Source organism: Taudactylus pleione, unplaced genomic scaffold, assembly GCF_031769625.1.
Source record: "Taudactylus pleione unplaced genomic scaffold, aTauple2 ptg000012l, whole genome shotgun sequence".
In the NCBI taxonomy this organism is placed as follows: Eukaryota; Metazoa; Chordata; class Amphibia; order Anura; family Myobatrachidae; genus Taudactylus; species Taudactylus pleione.
The window spans coordinates 17,873,883-17,897,617 of NW_028284415.1; the positions used below are offsets into that span (position 1 = coordinate 17,873,883).

Below are 23,735 nucleotides of genomic sequence, written 5' to 3' on the forward strand. Positions count from 1 at the left end.
ACGTGCTACAGAGTAAACATTGGATGAACACTGGACAGTCACACAACATGTAAGTCATGTCTGACCAACAGAGAAAGAATTACTACACATTTCTGTTTATTTCTTCTTTTATGTCATGTGTATATAACAACGAGAATAAGTAAAAACTACAACAAGTGGAAATTCAAGACGGACCGCCTTTAAAGTTTCTATCAGAGGAGGAATATATGTAGCTTGTCCTATTCAAAAATCTATTGTACACTTTGTGGTGTAGTGCCTTAGCCCCCTATCTATGCCTGTCTCGGGACCAGACATACTAGGTCAATATACGAATATTATATTGATTTAATTTCTTCTGCGACATATAACACAATATACTGTTTGTGGTATAGCGCCTTCCATCTCCTCCTATAATGTTCTTTAGGACAGCAGCTCTCCTGACACACAGAGAGCTCTCATGCTGTGAAGGAGATCGCAAAGGCTAATTTAAACGGTCCGACGCGCCTGCGTTTTTCTAACCACCCCCTTCCCCTGTTACCACCCACAAAGGCTGACTGCCTGTCACTCACTTTGCAAGTGAATCCTCTGTACGAGTGTATTCGCAATGCAATTGCTGCAAGTGTGCTGTGCATCTTTCGCGTATGCGCAATTGCAAACAATCGCTCGATCTGCATACATATCGGCTTTGTTAAAATCTCTGAATCAGGCCCTTAGTGTGAATCCACCTTTTCTGGATATATACTGTATGTATGAATTTAGGGCCTGATTCATCACAGATCGCTATTTCGACTACGGCTGCAAAGTCGCACGCAGTTGTGCTGCGAAAATATGCTCAGCCAGCATAGAGACATCCTATACAGCATTCTCACATCCGTAAGACATCAGTAACATCGAGGTACATCGTCCCGTCACGCATAATTACAGCAGCCCTGACCTGTCTAAGAAATTACAAGTCTCGTCATGTGTACACAAGCTGCGTATGCCGTTGCAGTGGCTAATTTATGCACGCCTGTGTTTCTCCGACCACTCCCCCGTCACCATCCACAAATGCTGACGTCCCATTTCTCACTCTGCAATGGATTACTGTCTGCATGCGTAATCGCTGTGCAATCGTAATCCTGTCCTGTGCACATGCACTGTAGTACATACGCAGTACGCACCATCGGTCGATCTGCATATGCGGTTACAATTGCAATATATTCTGAATCAGGCCCTTAGTGTGGATTCTGCTTTCTCTGTATACTTCGTATGGCAAGATATGGGCGTGGGTGTTGATCCAGCAACTGGGTGTGGTTGTGAATTTAGTGCAGTCCATACAGATGACATCTGTTAGGTGTCCATTTGCCATTCACAATTGTGTTTTTTTTTGTTTTCTTAATAGAAATGATGTTCTAAACAAGTTCCAGTCATGTACCAGTTAAAGGTGTGTGTGCAGGGGGGTACGGAGTGGCGGCATCAGATAGGACCACGGAAAATTAGGGGCTGGCCCTGATGGATCCACTTCTTCCCTCCCCTGGGACCACCCCCTGTATTACTGTGCTCCCCTTCTCCTCCTTCCCTTATCACTCCTCCTCTCACAAGTCCCTGCTGCTCTGTTATTGTCACAGGTAGCTGCAATACTGGACCTTGGTGTCACCTTTCTGTCCAATCCATATACATTTGGATTCAAGAATATGTTTACTTATTCCATTCAATAATAGTATACGGTACCTCTGTGTCCATATTTTTTGGTGGACATATCCATAAATAAGGAGGGCCACAAAACAAACTTTGTAGGGGGACCTATAAATCTTATGGGCTATCCTGTGTGTGTGTTAATTTATTGTATTATTCTTTTTCTGTATATTTAGTGTTCATACAGCTTTTCCTGTATATTTAGTATAAATTTACATTATTTTATATCATTAGTATGGATCCACTGTTTTATGGATTTATGGATTTTTAGTACAGAAATATCTGTGTGTGCAAATTTAGTGTTTTACTGTACTATGGATTCGGCTTTTACCCTTTTAACTCAAGAAGGGTCCGGAGACATCACCAGAATGCGTGCATTAATTCAGCTGCTACACAGTAGAACTCTAGTCAGACATCTCTTTTCCACTGCTCTGAGAGTATCTGTTGCTAAGCAAAGACTAGATGATCTCTATAAGAGCAGAGAATATATACATTTGCATGAGGCACAAAAGGACATTAATATATATAAAATGTAGGCAGAAAGAGTTATTTGTTCTGCCTATTATTGCTGTTTGCACACCAGTTTATCGATCGCTATAAATTGTTTGGGGTCTTTCTGAAAAACGATGTCTAGGTATTAAAGAGACTGAACTACTTGTAGGTAGGAATGTGAAGTAATCCCATTTGGAGTATAACAGAAAAAGAACAGATATTGACCAGCAGATGTTCAGGCCATAGTGTGAAGTGGTGCTTCTAGGTACTTATTCAAATGTTCCAGATACTCGGTTATCTGTATACAAAGAAAAGTATTCCTCTAATTCACCAACTTCCATCCCACATCCTAGAAGCTTGACAATACTGAAATGGCCAATGGTTCTGCTGAAAACGTGAATAGGAACATGGACAACAGGCAGCGTTTTTTTATAACTTTACATAGCAAATAGTCCTCTGACACAACCCCACTCATGCATATACACCAGCATGGAGCTTTATTTAAAGCTTGATCCATTCCAGAATAAGACCCCAAACCCAAATCTCCCATGCCCTCTACATATACTCCAATGGTCACACTCAACTGGATCAAAACCTTTTTCAGTATCTAAAGCTACCAACCACTAGCAGTGGACTAGATGTGGGACAACTGTAGACTGGAGAAGTGGCGTATTAAATGTATCTCTGTATAACTGATGCACCATCGGGGGCTACACTGAACAAATTCGAGCAATGATAGTATTAGCAAAACAATTTGCCTCAGCAATTTGCCTCAGCATCTGAAATCAATAAGGAGCTTTTACACTCCAAAACTTGTGCAAATGTATTAACAAGGGGGCTGTCAATTACCTTATATTTTTCTAAGACCACGCAAAAAACCCCCACAAAAATACCCGATTGTTTAAAACATGGGAATTTGTTAAACTGCAATTGAAAAAAAAAAACTTTATAAAGATAAAATTATGCTACCTTGACCACTAGGATTGAATTGTGAAGTAAGGTGTGGATTTCTTACCACTGATGGAGTAGGTAGCACTCACAAACTTTTCCTTCACGATGTGCTTTCCCAAAAGAGATTAGGAAAACCAAGTTCTCACACAATAAATTGACCTAAAGGTGTCAACAAGTTTGTGGTACTTAATTTGCCTTCACAATAGTTAAGCTAACCGTATAGGCAATGAAACAAATCGCAATACTTTGTAACATGGAAATACAGAAATATATTTGCAGGTAAGTACACATATAACAATTGAATTGGAACGCTGCTGACTAATGAGTCACCTGATGACCATTCCTAAAACATGAATCAAGGTTAGCAAAATAACAGTTTATAGACAATATAGCATTATCCTGCAACTTATCTTAAATAACTAAAACAGCCACAATATCAATTAAGTTCATTAAATGCTGGCCAGCTATTACTTTAATGGTGGTGCACAATCGTTGTTTATTTGAGTCTAGTATCTCATGAGAAACACAGATGACTTGCCTCAATAAACTTATTAGGTCCCTGTTATTGTATCTGCTGCACTTTCCTGTCTCTCCTCTTAAGACTGCTTGTTTTACAAAGCACTGGTAAATTCTGTTTTACCCTGTCAATACTGTTGCAATATTACGGCGCTGGTACTGGTTTGATGAGTTCAGTAAGGATGTACTGTCTAGGCAGACTATAATTAGTATTTGTTACAGTATCGCAATTCATAGGCGCTGGCGGTGGGTAAGTGCAGAGAACCGACACTCTCTCATGTACATTAGCTGCTTTTCCTGAAATGGCTTCCTGAACTGCAGGGGCAGCTACAGTATACTGTCACTATTATGTTGGTAGCGAGTGACCGTGACGGTAGGATATGGTGCAATGCAACTAACCAGTGACCGGTAATTGTATTTTAATCTCCTGTTCAGAATCGTAGTTATCTCTAGGAAATAGTCCCTGATTTTTAACACTGCAACTCTTCTGCAATTTGCTGGTACTTTTATTTAAGAGGATAATCAGGTTTTGGTTGACTGACAGAGCTATGGAGCTTATACACTGCCCACACAGATGGAGGGTATCCTTGACTGGGTGCTGAGTCTAATGCAGGCAGCTGAGGGTCACAGGGCCTGATTCAGAGCTGAACGCTCTGACCAGAGCGCTCACTCTGAATCAGGGCCCTCCTACCTTTTTTTGGAGCGTCCTCATGGACGCTCGCATAGCTGTGGGTTACCACCCACAGCTATAGCGAGCGTCCATGATGATGGTCGCGATGGTCTTGACCATCACGACCATCGGGCTTGCGACGGAGACCCTGCGGTAGGGTCTTGCTGCCGCAAGCCCTGGAGTGATTTTGGCTCTATCAGAGCCAAAATCACTCCCACTGACATGGGGCCGGCTTGAGACGGTAGGCGTTCCCATGGGAACGCCTCCGTCTGGCAGGCACGCCCACCAAAGGGGGCGTGCTGTCAATCAACATCGACAGCACGCCCCCTTTGGTGCGAGACCCGGAGCGATGGTGAGCCCGTCGCTCGCCAGGTCTCACGCATGCGCACGACGGAGCTCCCTCCGTCGTGCGCATGCGCAGTGGGGAACATCGACCCGCTTGCGAGCATCCTGCCGCTCGCGAGCGGGTCTGAATGACCCCCACAGTCTCTATTCTGTCTATCATTCTATTACTGCCTGAAGTAATTATCCATGGAAGTTATTACAACTGAAGCTCACTGGCACAGTAGCTGTCCCTACTTGTAACTAAATGTTCAGTTAACCTGGCCACAGGGTAGCGCCACTCTAATATGGGATGACGTTATGTGCTTTTTACTTTACAGACCTCTCTGGCAGCTTTTACATGCGATTGGAGGTATCCCTTGGGGAGTCTCCACTCCGGCACACCTCCTTCCTCTGAGTAAGTCTCCGACACCTCTTGCCTCCCACAACCCGCCTTCGTGTCCCACTGGCCCGCCTCCTCTCCCAGTAGGCACAGCACTTCTCTCAGCACCGCCGATGGCTGCATCCCGGACAGCGGACCAGCAGCACAGCTCCCATTGACGATCTCCACGGGTCTTCAAGGTAAGTGCGCCCGGACCCTGCACCACACTCTGCCGCCTCAGGACTGCCCAACGGTCAACTGGACAGCTCCTCTTATCTCCTCCGTCCAGATCCTGATGCACGCGCCGGCTGTATTCCCGCTGGGCGCGCGTCATAATATAGTCACTGGCCATAACTCACTACAGGAGGGCAAACCGGGCTCCCCTGTAAAGTCCGGTGGAGGAGTCCTAGCCTTGTGCCCCTTCATTATGATTAGTCTACAGCAGGGGCTAGTCCACAAGCTCGGTGGGGAGGGGGGGTGTATAGACATTTTGGCTAACTTATAAGAGCATGTAAGCGCCTATTTAAAATATATATGCAAGGAAACACAATTAAATAGTACCCTAAAAACACATGGATACATATATGGGGGTTCTACATTAGTAGGCATCTATTAGTGATAGTCCTAAGACTGGGGGTATCACACTATCACCATCCTATGTTATCTATATAAAAATATACAAAAAAAAATGTTGCATATAATGTAGATGTATGCGCTTAAAGAGTGGTCTATTTATAAAATAAGCCTGAACAAAAAAATTTATGTGTTTTTCCAAAATAATTTTGTGGCCTGTACAATAAAAATAAATAAATGAATCGCTGGCACAGCTGAGCGATGCTCAGCGCCCGGGCGATACTGGCTGGCAACAGTAAGCAGCAACTTACTGCATAGTCGACCAGTCAAAGACTATTATGCACTTGCGTGACAGGCGCACTGCTCTGGTAGCCTAGATTTGGACTTCCAGGTGCAGATTCAATAAAAATTCAAATATAGAAAATAAAGTAATACAAATAAATATATGTGTAGATTTGTATATATTTTTATTTTAAATTAAAAACAAAATTGGTTACTTTTATTATTACAGGTAATCCAAGTGCAACATCACTAATTTTTAACTCCTTGACCCCACCCTTAACTTTTTTGCTAGCCATACTCAGTGCTGCCACCAGGTCCTGGCGCCCTAGGCAGCTGCCTAATTGTACTGCTGGGCCTGTGTAGAGGCAGATATTTTTTGAGCTAAACCAAAATTTTGAGAATGCAGTTCATCGATTCTTTGTGAATAAATTAGATAAAGGTATAGTAGGCAACTCTTCCATAATGTCCAGAAGAATCCTGAATCAGGATGCTCTCCCGGCCTCGCGAAGAGTGTCCCACATGCCACCAACTTCCTGAGTGAAGTGGACAGCCTGAAAGTTTGATGATTTTATCAACGAGTTTAATCATATGCAACGAGTTTAAAAAGTAATTGTGTATGATAATGGTGCTACAGCCAATCAGCTCCTGTCATCTATTTGAAAAATGACAGTTGGGAGCTGAGCACCATTTATCATATGCAACGAGTTTAAAAAGTAATTGTGTATGATAATGGTGCTACAGCCAATCAGCTCCTGTCATCTATTTGAAAAATTACAGTTGGGAGCTGAGCACCATTTATCATATGCAACGAGTTTTAAAACTCATTGCATATGATAAAACTCGTTGATAATAAATGGGCCCCTGAATCGCTTCATCATACCTCCCCCACCAGTGGCCACACACACACACACACCCACTGTAAAATGCCACAAATCATGGCTTTGAACCTGCAGCAGGGGCATGATGAGACATGATGTACCCCCACACCTCAGACACATATGTCCCTTCTGGACTTTCCCAGGGGGGAAGGGCTTTTTTAAAATCAGCAAGTATGGATAAAGGAAGTGTTATGGGGCACATCCACTAGCAAACATAAAACGACTGCACGATTACAACATTGTAATTGTGCAGTCGTTTCACAGTCTGTGCTGTGCCTACACTGAGCGTTCAGTCATTCAGTGTAGGCACATCAATCATCCCCTGACATGCTCAACCTGACGTCATCGTCAGGTTGACCAGCATGTTCGGCCGATGATTGATGTCGGAAACGACCAGCGGGAGCGCACATCGCTGGTCGTTTCCGACATTTACATCCCCAATGTGTGCCCGATGTGTGCACGATTACTGAACGATTGCACGATTACGATGTCGTAATCGTGCAATCGCTCTATGTTATCGGGTAGTGGATACGCGGCATTACACTGTGATGAATATGCAATGACAACATTATGTCTCTCAAGTAAATTTATAGGCTGTATTTTCATGACTACTGGATCAGTCCCAAAATGGCTGCCTGCACCATGTGTAAGTGACAGGTTTACTTCAACTGTCACTTCCAGCTGCCTGCAGTTACCAGTAAAGTTAGCATTCAACGGCAAAAACAGTATTAACAATTCATAAGCCAACAACATGTTTATGCTCCAGGCAAGCAAACTCTATCACAGTTCAATATTAAAACAAGGCCCATAGATTAAGACCTCAATGTGTCTGTATTGCAAGTGTAAGTTCTGCAGTCTACTGAGAATGCTGCACTTGTCTGTGAGTACATGAACATTTAATAGTGTTTGATAAATGCTCACAGCGGTAACAGTAAACCGTAGCTTTGTCTGGACAGGTGGACTTTTCCCTGCCCACTATAGCATATATCATTCATTTTAGGAAAGATCAGCAGGACTAGCTCTGGGACCCCGGTGGCACCCTCCCCCCCGGACAGGTATCAGTTGTTTTATTTAATTTTTTACGCGCCGCTGGTTTTCAGCTCTGAAAATCCTGCTACCAATTATTTTTCATTGGACACAGCAGGTATCGGGGGCCGTGCATACCTGCGGTAATCCAAAATTGGGCGTGAGGGATGCAAGGTTTTTTACCTCACTAAACCACATGCCAATTGAATCACTCCCTTAGACTGTTGACATTCAGAAACTGTCGACATTCTGAAAATCGACTCTTCATAAAACACCCGAGTACAGTGTTTGGATGTTGGAACCTGGCTCAAGCAGGGCCTTATTAACAATGGGCCGGATGGAGCTGCAGCTCCAGGCCTCCCATCAGAATAGGCCCACAACAACTGCTGTGTTATTCTGCTGCTGTACACAGGAAAAAAAATCTCCTGCTGCAGCAGCCTGTCACTGTCAGTGGACGTCTTAGGCCACACACCCCGGCCGCAAGCCGCGACCCCTTTCCCCGCTCCCAGCCGCGGCACCGACAGATAAAGAAACTGCTGGGGACATAAATTCAATAAACATGGCGGCGTCCACTGCACACGCAGTGACCCGCGCCTCCTCTGTGTCACCACGTGATGTCAGGACGTGTGACATCACCAAGGTGCCACCCAGACATCGGCGCGCCGCCCTGAAGGAAGCAGCAGCAGCACAGGAGTCCTAGGAAGCCCCATGAAGTTGCTCTAAGCACGGAATGGTGACTGAGCCTCTTGAGGTGAGGTGTCAGTCTTGCTTATTGCCAGCCTGGCTGCTGCTGCTGAAATATTAGGTATAATGCACTTGCATTGCAGGCTGAGGTGTGTGTGTATATATTAAAAATCTAGAGAAAGCATTTTCTTATATATATTTGTGCTTAAATATACAAGTGTGTATGTATGCATGTATATGTATGTATATATATATATATATATATATATATATATATATATATAGCATAATCCTGTATATATTTAAAATATACAGAGCATGTATGATTATTTTTTATATATATATATATATATATATATATACATACACACTGTATATAAAAATGGTCTATAGCTTATTTGAACCAATGCTTCAATGTTTATAAAGAGAATCTGGGGCAGGGTTGCTCCAAGGATGTTTTACATACATATAGGCAATACAAGTAATGGTTGTGACAAAACACGCCTGAAAACAATGACATGCAGATGCAGTATGTGATAGAATTACTTACTGTGTGTCAGGCTGCAGAGCTTAGTGTGACGCCAGGAACAGTGTCAGCTACTAAGCTGGAAGCCCTCTATTCACTGGGGTAGACCTTCCATGTCTACACAGCATTATTCTGCCAGTGAATGGAACTTGTAACAGACTATGAATGGGGTGACAGACTGATCACACCTACCAGTCTGCCATTTTACTGCTTGCTGCTGAAACGTCAGACCCTTTTCAATCTGTAAAGCTCAGGATAGACTATAGTAGTCTGTCTTTATACCATTACCCAATATAAACAGGGGTTGGGTACGGTATCCTGGCAGTCGGGATGCCAGCAGTCACAGTACTGACAGTGGCATCCCGACAGTCAGAATCCCGAACCAACTAGGTAAATACCCTAATCCTAACCCCTAACCCTAAACCCCCTGCAGCCTAACACTAACCCTCCCCCTTGCAGCCTAACCCTAAACCTCTCCCCTGCAGCCTAACCCTAAATAACCCCTCTTCCCACCCGCAGCCTCAGCATACCCCTCCCCCTAGTGCCTAACACCTAAACCTAACCCTAATACTTACCGTCGGGATGTCGGAGGTCGAGATTCTGGCGTCAGTATTCTGAGCATCGGCATACCAACCGCCAGAATCATAACTACATCCCATAAACATAATCCCATAAACAGAACCTACTGTAGCTTTCCATTCAAATGTATTAAGTCCATTATATGTCACAGTCTCTATAAAGGGCTCTACTGGGGGCACTGTATAAGGGGCACAACACTGGGCACTGTATAAGAAGCACTACTGGGAGCACTGTATAAGGGGCATTACTGGGGGCACTGCATAGGGAACACCACTGGGGGCACTGCGTAAGGGGCACTACTACAGTGGGCACTGCATAAGGGGTACTACTACTGGGGACATTGCACAAGGGGCACTGCTACTGGGGACATTGCATAAGGGGAAGTACTGGGGGCATTGCATAAGAGGCACTACTAGGGGCATTGCATAAGGGGCACTATTAGATTAGACATTGCGTAAGGGGCACTACTGTGGGCATAGTGTATAGGTTGCACTACTGTGTGTCATCCCTTGCTGCGAGGTCACGTCCCCTTTTCGGGCTCGGTAGATCACTAAAGATTTTTTAGCTTTAAAACTAGATCACCAAGTCCATAAGTATGGCCACCCCTGCCCTAAACCATCAGTGAACTGTTATTTTGGAACACCAAAAAATGCAATTCTCAATAGAATATATTACATATCTAGCAATCAACTGTCAAGGGAGCTCATAAACAGATACATGTATCCCACTATGAACACTGACCCATAGTTACATAGCTATGATCTACCAGACAGAGGATGCAGAGTCATTTCATGCCCTGGGGGTGGTTATAGACCATAGTTTTTGGATAACCACAATTCATTGTGAGTATGAAAGAAACAATGCTAACTAGGACTAACTAGGACCCACTAAAATCTCTGACTTGTAACATATTTGCTTACTCTTCGGAAATCTCTGGGAGATTCTTGAATTTGGGGTTCCATGGACACCTGAGAGAGTAAAGAATCCTGCCACATCCTACTTTGCCCTCTAATGAAGTAGATTGGGCATAATTATGCATTTAGCCGTAAATCACATCATGGTCCCACTCCCATGCATGGGCGCAGAGAGTGGGGGGAGCAGGTGCTGACTACTCGGGCCCAGGCTTGTTGGAGGGTCCAAACAGAGGCCAGGGTCTGCTGCCCCACTCCACCTCCCTGCTAGTCCTGTCATTGGTAGCAGGGCAGGGGTACAGGGGGGAGAGCGATTGCACTGATCACCCCCCCCCCCCCCTGCTGGATCTGCACCTAGTTGAGAGGCACAACACCGCCTCCCCTGTGGAGCGAGCAGATACTGCTTGTTGTTGTTTTTTTTTTAGGCGACATGGCCACACCTCCTTACAATAGGCCATGTCCCCTTTGCCATTACCGGGGTCCGGCAAGGTTCTCTACAGCGCTGCCCCTTGCAACGTAATGCCCTGAATTGCAGCCTTATGTCCAGGGGCAGGGTAACATAATGCAATTATTGAATGATGACATTTCTGTGAGCTCGCTCGCAGTGCCCGGACACATTAAGCTGCGGCCATTAGGGAGCAGAGCAGGGACAGCGTCAGGCAACGCCCCAGAAAACGGGAGCGTCGGCTCCATTTTCTGAGCTTGTTGAAGCCAGTGTCTTATGGTTACTTAGGTGACAGATGTTCAAGCAGAGTGATCCGATACTGCGCCATTTTCTCGGCAATCTGCGAGTGTGCAGCATAAACACGCTGGAAAAATGTCTACCACACCATCTTCCTGGAGACCTGAGCATGCGCAATAGACTGTGGCACAGCACCAGAGTCTACCTACTTGTGCCGCTGGCTAGAGAAGAGAGGACTCAGATGGAGACTGCACACAGGCCCCCTCCTCACTTAATATGCCCTTGGCTGGTTTCCCCAGTAAAGTCAGTCTCTCAAAATGCATCCAGACCCCCAAATGATTATAATTAGCCCTGGTGCCAATAGCACCAGGGCTTCTCTCTAGAACCCTGGGGCTTTGGGTGCAGAGGTAGTAAATGGTTTATAATAGAAAGAAGAAACACATTTTGTCTTTGATGAACTACAAGTCCCAGCATGACCTAGTTGCCAAAAAAAGTCTGACAGCGCAAACTGGCACCTGGAGAACCAAAAGTACCAACTTGCCCTTGTACCAAGGAAAAATAAAAGTAAAAACAAAGACACACATTAAGAGAAAACTTTTTTTTATGAAAACTGAAACACAAGTTTACTTTAAGTCATTTTTTATTCTATAGTTATCTGGTCCAGTTGTTCTGAAGTAATCCACAATGATACATATAACCCCCCCCCCCCCCTTCCCTTCCAAAATAAAAAAGAACCAGGCTGTGCTAAGCATCTGTAACACTAAAATAGGCTGGGAGTGGGGGAATCTACTTTTTTATCTTTAACATTGCCTTAAACTTTACAAAGCTGTTCCCACGGTTTTGACCTGAAGTTACCCTGGAGCAATGCAGAGTTGTGCACACGAGTAGTTATTCCGATTTCCAGATCTTTTGTACTAGAAATAGGACTGGTGGAAGCACATACTGATAATGATGATGGCAATGAAACCAAGCATACAAGTAACGGCAGGGGCGTAGATAGAACTATGTGGGTCCCATAGCAACATTTGGAAGAGACCCCTTCCCCCTTCTAGAGAAACACCTCTCTCCACAGCAGTTGTTCTTTTGATGCCCCATAGTAGTGCCCTAGTTCATTTTATGCCCCTTAGTAGTGCCCTAGTTCACATTATAGCACACACTGCCCCCAGTTCATATTATGTCATGTCACATTGTAGTGCCCAAAGTCAACAATATGCCACATTCTACTGACTCCAGAACACATGCTACACAGTTCCCCCAGTTCACATTATGCCACACAGTGCTTAGCAGGCAATTAAAGGAACCTGGCAGGCAACTTTATGACCTGGGTCCAGTTGAGTCCGGCCACAGAGGTGGCCCCATAAACCTCTGGGCCCCATAGCAATGGCACTGCCTGTACCCACTATAGCTATGCCCATGGATCCTGGCCGTAGTGTGAATACAACTCTACCTATAGGCGAATATACTAATTTAGTTCCGTGAACGCAATGCGGGAGCCCATTACTGCTGACTTGTGTTCAACTCTGCAATAGACCCTATACCAGCTGGCTGGCTTTAGCTGATTACATTAAGAATATACAATTGCAGACACTTTTACGGTGCCCATACACGGTGCGATAAAGCAGCCGATCCGACGATATTGGACAGAGCACACTCCCGTGGGGTCGTACATCGCACCTCCAGATCTTACTGCAGGTTCATTTGATCTGGGGATGCGATGTGCGATCCCATGCAGCGCTATGCGTGTGGGGGAGGGGGGTGCTGGCATATCGGGCGGTCGGCCTCCTGATCGCACCGTGTGTGGGGACCACCTGATATGTCAGCCGTTGGATCCCCCGTCGCGTTGCCTGGTGCATAACACACCGTGTATGGGCACCTTTACAAGTAGATTTCTATAGAAAAATTGACGGGACTCAATCTGCTTGCTAAAGTCATACTGTATCTGACAGCAATCAAACAGTCTACTCACTACAGTGTGTCCCACTGTCTGTTTATATAGTTAAATCTACCAGAATCTGACAATGACAGGCACTTTAGCGAGCAGACTGATCGTGTGTGATATGTGGCACCAGACAGAGACATGTTACTACTGAATCAGCCCATGTCTTTACACATGTCCCTCAATACAAAACAGAATGTAAAGCAAAAATACAAAGCAGAAAAGAAACAGGAGATGGTATACAGGATAGCAAGGAGAGCGATATGCCAGATTTAATAACTCCAAAGTTATCAAGGCAGAATAATTGTGTGTAAGCCTAGCTCCCTGGTGTATGGCCAGCTCCCAGGAAGAACACAACAGAACATTAAATAATTTAAGCTATATTTTTAAGTGTTAACCACTGCGTAGCCAAGCAGGGTGCAAGCACATGCTTTGCATTGCAACCACACCATATGTCAAGGTAAAGTGTTAAGCAGCTTTTCGCATCTCTACAGCAAGGACGTCTAACTGGCAGCCCGCAGAGACTTGCTGCCCGTTTCACAGCCTGATGCTGGACTGAAGCTTTTATCCTGATGCATGATGATTTTTTTTTTAAATAAGTTTTAGTACAGCAACCTAAATAAATTTCAGCCCACTCAGTGTAATAGACCATATTTCTGTAATGTACAGTAGTCAGAGGGGTATTACTGATGATCATTTAAAAATGAAAATAGACTAACGATAGTGCCATTACACATAACATGCATAATACCAGTGATTTGGAGTTGGATTGAGCTGTGAACACCATATTTCAAATTCCTGACCAATCTTTACCATGCTGGGACTTCTAGTTGCCTACCTCTGATCTAGAGGCTGACGAGGCCTGCAAGGTCTATTCGTTAGGATAGAGCTGGAGAGGTTATCAGTCTCTGAACTAGAAGTTGGCAGGCTCTGAAAGTGATTTGCAGCGTGACAAAATTTGAAGAGTAAGAAATGGTCCACACCAGCACAAAATGCTTTTACAAAAGCTGGCAGAGCTTGCTGGGAATTGTAGTTTTAAATACCTATGATTTAGAAGTTGGCAGAGATTGCTGGTACTAATAGTTCCACAACAGCTGTGATACTACTGGGATTGCTAGGACTGTGACAGGTTCACACGAGCAAGCTTGCAATATATTGGGAACCTCTGATCAAGAAGATTGTAGAGATTGCCAGGTCTATGGTTACTCAATAGTTGGAGAAACACCAGATGGCCAAGCCACCTCTACATGCTTTTACATTTTGATATATGTTTCTATAACACAGCAGGTAATGATCCAGTAAAATGCTGGCCAACAATTTAATAGTGAAAGAATATTCTTAAAGGCTGGCATACATTGGCATCATGGCTCCTTAGCTTCCTCTTGCGAATATAAAGTAGGGAACAACCCCCTCTCATGAATAGACTTTTACAAACCTGTCTGGCCTCTATTTTCCTGACTAATTAGAAGATTTGCCTGAATGGATTTGGAGGAGTCAGTTAGGATGGATTCAGATCAACACAATGTATAATTAAGGGAAGATTAGGATTTGGCGATTCCAGGCATTGGAAGGCCAGGAAAAAAATGGTGATTTAAGATTTAGAATGAATTAAACAAGAAGGAGAAGGAGCAGGACCTTTCGACTATCTGAGGAGTGTAATGTTGTGTTTCTCAATTAATAGTGTCGATTTCAGTGTATCCCAGTTTGTGTATCTAAGTAAATTCAGAGTTAAGCAATTTTGAATCAATATTTAAGCTAGCGTTGGTATTTCAGGTAGGTCCTGGAAAATTTGCTCTGTTAGCAGGACCCAAGGACCAGGGTCAGACACAGCCTTATAGAGGCTTAGCTGTGAATGGGTTAAACCCACCATGGAGCATAACTTCTTTGAAGTCAGTATTTATGTTCATTGTGATACGGTTCTCTGATTATCAGCCAGGGAAACAGCAGGAGGTATTAGGATCCTTCTGTCACAGCGCAGGTTTATGCTGAACTGTACTGCGCAGTCTTTGATGTGTGACACATGTCAGCTTGTGACACAGATGGAGTTGTGATGGGCAAATGCCCCCTCTACAAAGGGCAGATTGGTGGGGCAGTGGATAAATAGATGGGAAGGGGACCAGGTTAACTGTGACGAACATCTCAACTCATGGACCATTTAACGATAACAATTAGAGAGAGGATTTTTATGTAGTTGCTAAATATGTAACAATATCTGGTGACATATGTAGCTAAATACTGTTTGTAGCTAATGTACAAATCTGCAGTTTCAAATATGCTGCTCTGTGCACAATCATTTTTGAAAACATCTAAATATTCAGGTAATAAAAATGATATTTGCATAAAAATAGTAACTCTAATCACAGCCCTCTAAAGCTTCTGCTTTCCTTGTTGATTCTAATTGGGAGAAAAATAAAACCACATAAATAATACCACATACTGGTAAGATGAAAAATAGGGATGTATTGTCTTAACTAATTCTGCCTGGGATATAAAATGCAGTTAGGTGTAAGAGAGTGCATACCCGCGCCGACTTATCAGCTACCACGTCTGCAATGGAACTGGAAGCCCCAGACTCTGGGGCTTCCAGTTCCATTTAAATAAAAATAAAAAATAGAGAAAAATGAAACTAATAATAACAATGATTGATAATGATAATAATAATGCATTTTTTCCTGCGGGAATCCTGAGATGGCATCAGCGGTGTTTGAATACCACTGGTGATGATGTGGCACAGTCACTTGAACTCTAATCAATTCTGGAAAGGTGTGATCTCCACATTTAGAAATTATGAAATGTAAAGTCCCAGACAACCATGTTTTTTGGCTCACATGCCCTGAGTGACTGAGAGGGGTGCACAAACAGGGAGCTGGAACTGCGATCATCCTGCTCCCAGGTAGGATGGATGACAACTCCACTCTGTAGATTGAGGGGGAAGCGTGGAGGAGGGTATATGGTAATCCCCTCCCAGGAGTCGTATGTTGCAACAATAGGTCGCTCACTCATCTGCTGAGCCCCTCCCCCATACTCAGTCTCGACAGGACCTGCTGTGCTGCTGCTTCCTAACCAGTGGCGTAACTATCTGTAAAGGGTGCATCACATGCCATACACCCATATATTATACTAACCTATCCAGTGCTGCACAAATCACCAGGAAAATGATGCAGCCACTATTTTCTCAGAGATTTGCGCATGAACTCACAGTAAACATGGTGCGAATGCTTTGTTCCTGGAGACCTGCACAGTAGGCTCTGGAACAGTGAGTCTACTCACAACTGCACCATGGAGAGAAAAGGGGTCCTAACAGACTGCACAGGGCCCCCTCCTCTCTTAAAACCTTCCCTGCTCTGAACTCTGGCTGCATCAAGAGGAATGCATGATATATCCATCAGGTGAGTTGTTAAGATTTATGGGGGGTGGGAATAGCTTATGGTAGTAAGAATAAGGGGGTAAGGAGTCAATGCTTTATTAGGTTAATTAACATGATTTTTTTTTATGAGACTGAGGGAGGTACTGTACATGAATGAAATTATTTCATGATGTTGGGGCTAATAAATAATGAGGATTATAGAGATAATTATTATAAAGTGGTTAATTATATTAAATGGGGGTGTTACAATGATGCTGAAGTAGTTATTGTTTTTTGGCGGTCAGTGATACCTCTGTATCCAAAAGGTGGTTACTGATGCTCTCTGATTATATAGTGGTCACTAGTGCTCTCTTTATTATATGGTGGTCACTGATGCTCTCTGTATTTTATGGTAGTCACTGATGCTCTCTGTATTATATGGTGGTCACTAATGCTCTCTGTATTATATGGTAGTCACTGATACTCTTTGTATTATATGGTGGTCAACAATGCTCTCTGCATTATATGGTTGTCACTGATGCTCTCTGCATTATATGGTTGTCACTGATGCTCTCTGCATTATATGGCGGTCACTATGATGCTCTGTGGTGGGTGAGGTAGTGTAGTACAGGCACCAATACTTTTGAGTTTCGAGACAGTGAAGTTTGCTAGCTCCATTTAAAAACTTAATGACACCCCAGAATTACAAAATAAATGCAGCTGGTGCTGGCACCTTAATGTAATGGGTTTTGCCCTCATCTTAAAAACATTTCAGTCTTTACAATGTTGATGTCTGTATTAAAGCAAGCCAATGGTGACTAAAATCTACAGGGTAGAGAGGGACAGTGCTGAGTCTTTGCCTCGGGTGATATAAAGTCTAGCTTCACTCCTGGAAAGAGGGGTTTGCTAGGCTGGAATATTATAGGAGTGTGGATTATTTCATGTTATCTGCAGATAGCAGTAGTGTTTAGTTATATTAAAATAAATGCACATTTTTCTGTAGTTGTCTCACATCACTTTTAATAGTTGCATTAGAGTTTTTGTTTTCAGTAATGCCATGTATTTAACATATAGGGCAGGATGTATCATGTATAGCATATTCTATGAGATATATCCCGCCACTTATCGCATGCATAGCTGTGTTTATTAACGCCGTATGCATGAGTAATTGAGAAGATTTACACAGAGGACAGCATTTCCGATAAGAGCTGTCCTTTGCGCTATGAGGACATCCAGGTTTATGACCCGTGAGTTCTATTGCGCATGCCCGGCCATCGACCGCATTTTACTATTGATATAACCAGTCCACAACCTTTGGTTTAGCTCCACTTATAAAATGAATACTGAAAAGTTTTCAACTGCGTTATTAGTCTACTGAGTTTGACAGAGGAAAAATTCTCAGAGAAAACATGCATAAAAATTCTAACTTTTTTAGCCAGCTGAAAAGCTCCCATCTGTCACTACCCCATGGAACATCATTTCACGGATGAAAAATCTGAAGGCGAACAAGGCCGGGATGCGGTAAACGAAAAATGCGGTAAAATCCCTGTTTACCGCATTTTCCATATGCATCATTCTCCTGCCCGCCAGGCTCCGATGCGGAGGGTAACGCCCGCTTTTGCTGGCATTACCCTATAGAAGCTTATGGGCTTCTACCGCATTGCGCTGCTATGAGGGATCGGATTCCTCCCAGCATACCCTGCGGCCACTGCGTCACTCTGCGCACTCTGCGCATGCGCAGGTGGACTTCCGGGTCATAAACCCGGAAGTCCACGAGACGGCACAGATCATAAAGGATAGCTCTTATCGGAAGAGCTGTCCTTTGCTGTACTGATCGGACATGTTAGTGCATATGCGATCAGCACAAATGCGATGTCCGGCGGTAAATGTTACTGCATCCCGCAACAGGAAAGGACTTTATCTACTGCGCAATGCACCAACCTTGGCTGAATTCTTTGATTTCTGGGAGGAAGATGAGTTGAGGTCTTCATGGACTCTGTCCAGCAGCCACAGGAGAAACTCTAAGGCATCGTGTTGAGAATTCCCCCGAAACTGGGAGCCATACTTGGCGACAACATTCTGAAAAAAAAAAAGAGCAACGGTCACTGATTAGTGCAAATTATTCTACACTAAGGGCCTGATTCAGTATGGATCGCAATTGCGACCGCAGCTGCGTAATCGCACACAATAGAGCTTCGAAAATATGCTAATGCCTGCCACAGCTCAGCCAGCATAGAGACGCCCATTGCTGCTTTCTCACATGCGTAATACCTTGCAGTCCTGCGTATACATTGGTACCATCTAAGCACATCGGCCCGTCATGCACAATTGCAACAGGTCTGACCAGTCGCAGAAGCTGCAAGTCTCGTGGCACCCCGTGAGTACTCAGGCTGCGTATGCAATCACGGTGGCTAATTTATGCACGCCCATGCAATGGCGTTCAAACGGACAGACACGCCTGCAATTCTGCAACCACTCCCCCGTCTCCAACCCCAAAGCTCATGGCCTGTCAATCACTCTGCAATGGATTCCTATGTGCGTCCGTAATCGCAGGGCCGATTGCATCACACTGCACGGGTGTTGCATACAGTGCAATTGTGTATGCTGCTGAATCAGGCCCTATAATAAAAAGTATACTACTTCACTGTCTCGCGTATAGTATAGCAGCTTAAAATTTTTTTCATTTTGAAGAGATTGCTCAGTGCAAATGTACCAATAAAGCTTATTGAATGGCTGCCATAAAGAACCTCAAGAACTTAAAAGCAGGCATTAAAATGTTAAGAGCCCAATTCTTTCTGGGATAGAGTTGTCTACCTCCTGCATACCTTGGACATTACCACCACATGTTTTTTAATTCAACTATCCCCTCAATAATTAGCAATAACAATAATTATGTATTTTCTCTTCTATGGATATACTCTACACCAGGGGCGGCCAAACTATGGCCCGCACCCTGCTGCAATTCAGTCCGGGATTTCTCAAGATAGCTCTGTCTGTCTTGAGTCCGATGCAGGATGTGTATGCTGGAACTCCCATTTGACGGGGCCCGAAACATCACTGGTGGGCCAGCACTCCCTTCTAACACCAGTTGGCTTCAAGTGCCCTGAGATGTCACAGGAAGGCTGCCTGCAAGCAGCAGCAGTCCCACTGCCAGAATAAGAGCAGCCAATTAAGCAGGTAAGGGAGTCTTGGTAGCAGTCCCTCCCCAGCAGGATGTCAGCTCTGCCAGTAAATATGTTTTTTTTGTTGTTGTGAAAGCTTAATAAATTGAGTTAGGAGCTCTAAGAAAACATGTACATCTGTGATGGCCGACAAGCCATGCCCCCACAGGCTCTGATCATTTAAAGGGGCTGACTGAGGGGGCTCTGAGGCTTGCATATATAATAACATGACTGAGGGGGCTCTGGGGCTTGCATATATAATAACATGACTGAGGGGGCTCTGAGGCTTGCACATATAATAACATGACTGAGTGGGCTCTGAGGCTTGCATATAAAATAACATGACTGAGGGGGCTCTGAGGCTTGCATATAAAATAATATGACTGATTGGGCTCCGAAGCTGGAAAAAAGGACTATTACTGAGGGAGCTCTGGTGCTGGCATATAAAGGAATATGACTGAGGGGGTTCTGAGACTGGCATATAAAGGGGCATGACTGAGGGGGGGACTGAGGCTGGCATATAAAGGGACATGACTGAGGGGGCACTAAGACTGGCATATAAAGGGACAGGCATATAAAGGGGGCTCTGAGGCTGGAATGTATGAGGGGTCTCTGAGGCTAGCATATATACAGGGGCAAGACTGAGGGGCTCTAGGTAAATAAGGGGGCATTACAGAGGGGGCTCTGAGGACTGAGACATATATCACAGTAAAATCATTAAAAGTGTGTTTATTTTCAAATAATTGTATTACATTTAGTGTTTTTTAAGAATAAGATTTTCTCAGCAAAGAACCATTATCTAATTGTTAGGAGGCTAACTGTGAGAAAAACAAATGTGGCCCTCATGTCATAATCAATTTCTTAATACTGCACTCCAAGAAAAAAGTTTGGACACCCCTGCTCTATACTATAATCTCGTACTCTGCTACTCATATTGTGCAACTTGTTTATATATGAAATATACTTCCCTGCTACAGATTGCTGTGCCAATGATTAAATAGCAGCATGCCTGAAATGCCACAATGACAGGTCAGTAGAGGGCAGCTAAAATACAGTTTCCTCATATTTCTGCCCTGACTCCTCTAAGCATACACACTCCTGACGAGGTCACAGCTCATCTACCGATACTATTATAATTACAATGGGAAACTGATGGGCTCTAACATTCATTTTACCTTGCTCTCAACAACATTTAGGAACAGTAGAGGCTAAAAAAAAGGTGATATGTAAAGGATAGCAACACACTTCAGGTATTTAATAGCCCTGTGCCCATCTCAGCTATGTCAGCGGCAATTTTGTCAGTCATGGATTCAAACATTCAGATAAATGTGACTTTATGTAAACATTATTTTAATTAAAATAATATATAATTTATATAAAATGTTACATCAAACTCTTCTAGTATTTTGGAACAATTATGGATGGGTGTGTAAAATATATATACTGTACATACTTACCAACTCCTGAATTTCAGGGGCTTTCCCGGACTCCCAAGAGAGTGGGCCAGCCTCTTGCATGCTGCCCAGTTCATAAGTAAAGTGGGTGGCTCGGAGATTTGAATAATGACGAGTAGCAGGTGCAGTGACTCACGCCTGTCACGTGGTTACCCCCTTTAGGATTCTCGGATTCTCATAGGAAGATTTATAGAAGTTGATAAGTATGCCTATCCTTTCACTAGAAACTATGACATCACTAAGACTACTGCCTATCCACTCTCTAGAAACTATGTCATAACTGAGAATGCTGCCTATCCATTCAATAGAAACTATGACATCGCTGAGAATGGTGCTATGCATTCACTAAGAACTATGACATCACTGAGAATGTGGCCAATGCATTAACTTGGAACTATGACATCACTGAGAATTCTGCCTAGCAATTCACTAGGAAATGACATCCCTAAGAATGCCATGCGTTAGGAACCAGTGATATTACTAAAGCAAGCTGTGCCACAATGATGTCACTGGCACATAGTCAATACTGAATGAACATTGATAGTGCTCACAAAATGTCTGGTTCTACTCTCTGTTGGCCACTGATTATGACATATTGAATAGTCCTTCACTGAGCCCCACAGCTCCTGGCACCTGGTGATGGGGGGTATGACTTCAAGGGAGGTACCCCCTATATTTGATACATGGTAGAACTGAAGGGAATAAAAAGGATAGGTCAATTCCTCTTTAAGGTCATGTCTACATTTGGCCCCCTCCTTACCAAAAGGCTGCTCCTCCACTTAGCAATTAGTTGCGGGCCTGTTATGCGGTGTAATGTTTTAAAGCTACACAAATGGAAGGAGCCTCCAAAGCTAAATACTACATACAAGACATATTTTACCTGCAAACACAATATCCCATGAAAATACATCCCACTACAGTTGTTTACAGACTGAACAATTTTCCCTAATTATATGTGTACTACTAGGCTGTTTCTAAACAGAAGCAGCAGACTAATGGCTGCCCCAGATATATAAACAGATGACCTCTGACCTGAGCACTTCCTACTCATACATACTTCAGTGTTATTTTGTATAATTAACCTTCTAGATGAACCAGTTCCCTCAACTCAACCACAAAGGTATCCCGAGGCAGCTTATGTGCCAGAGTATCGGGGAAAGAGAATCCAGCCAACGTAATGAAAATAACCACACTAGCCAGTCCTGTTGTGGCACAGAGAGCCTTTGTGTGAGGGAAACCGGTTTATCAGCTATCACTTCCCACTCAGGTGCAGAATGCAACACAATAACCCCTGCCCTGCTGGATTATAATGCTGTACAAATAAGAAATACTATTTATCATGACACAATAGTCTGAACCTTTGTTTCATATTCATTTTGAAATTCCAATAACATGGGATGAACCAATTAGTAAATTAAAAAAAATAATAATAATTTAGCAGAGGTTGCTACAATTAGAACATTATTGGAAAGAAAACGGTGGTTTACTAGGTGGAGTGGGTCATATATGAAGATGTGTACAGACCACAAGGAAGTCTTTCTGGTGTAAAAAGAAGTACATCACTTGTCGCCCTTTCTAGCTTCAACCAGGGCCACAACTAAAGAGGGGCTAGAGGTGCACGTGTACCGGGCGCCGGATTTGAGGGGGTGCTGAAGGGCTTTCTCAGCCCCTGCAGTGGCTTGGGGGCGCGTAGTCTTGTGGGGTGTGGTGGCTTGGGGCTGCAGATTCCATGCGGACTAGCCGTCCGCATGGAATCTGCTGAAAACGGCCTTCCAAAAATGGCCACTGCCTAGGAGGAGACAGATGATAGATGTTATACTGGACCTCTAGTGTCTGTTAGGCCAGCGCATAGCACATAGCGTTCCCGGAAGCGCTGCCGGGAGAAGATGCAGAAAGCTGCATCTTCTTCCGTGAAACCCCTGGCAACGAGCGTGAAACTCCTGGCAATGAGCATAAAACCCCTGACAATGAGCATGGAACCCCTTGCTACAAGCGTGAAACACCTGGCAACAAGCATGAAACCCAGAGCATGAGACCCCTGGCAACGAGCATGAGACCCCTGGCAACGAGCATGAGACACCTGACAACGAGCATGAAACCCCTGGCAACAAGCATGAAACCCAAAGCATGAGATCCCTGGCAACAAGCATGAGACCCCTGGCAACGAGCATGAGACCCCTGGCAACTAACAGGAAACTCTTGGCAGCGAGCATGAAACCCCTGGTAATGAGCATAAAACCCCTGACAATGAGCAGGTAATTTAAAAGTAATTAGAAGCCTTACTGTGGGGCATAAAATGGTTGTCAGGGGCAAATATGTAAGTGGCACTTTGGTAATAGGCAATACAGTGTGTGGCATAATGTGTAATGGACACTATGGAGTGTGGAATAATATGTCACTATACCAGGGACGTCTGACTTATAGAGGAGCAAGGACAAAATCCAGGCACGGGAAGGGAGGGGGTGCAAAATTACTGCCTTGCCCCGGGTGACTATCCTAGTTTCGGACCTGCTTCTACACATAGTACATATGACTTAAAAATAATTTAAGTAAATAGCCGATTTAATAATTTTGTATTGGGAGTCAGGCATATTTGCCTACCTTGATGTTTTCCTCTGCCGGAGAGGAGAAGCAGGTGAGAGATGATGGACAATTTAATTATCATGCCCCTCTCCCTCACAAAATGCAGTGATTTGTGCATATTTAAATAGG

The 23,735-nt window shown here is 44.0% G+C and overlaps 1 protein-coding gene across 1 annotated transcript in view; it reads right to left on the minus strand.

Moving 5' to 3' along the window:
* USP43 (ubiquitin specific peptidase 43) overlaps window positions 1-23,735 on the minus strand; it is a 104,616-nt gene that overhangs the window by 51,378 nt on the left and 29,503 nt on the right. The window contains exon 2 of the mRNA XM_088468722.1: window positions 18,350-18,487. Within this exon, the coding sequence (XP_088324848.1) occupies window positions 18,350-18,487 (138 nt within the window). The remainder of the gene's footprint in view (window positions 1-18,349; window positions 18,488-23,735) is intronic.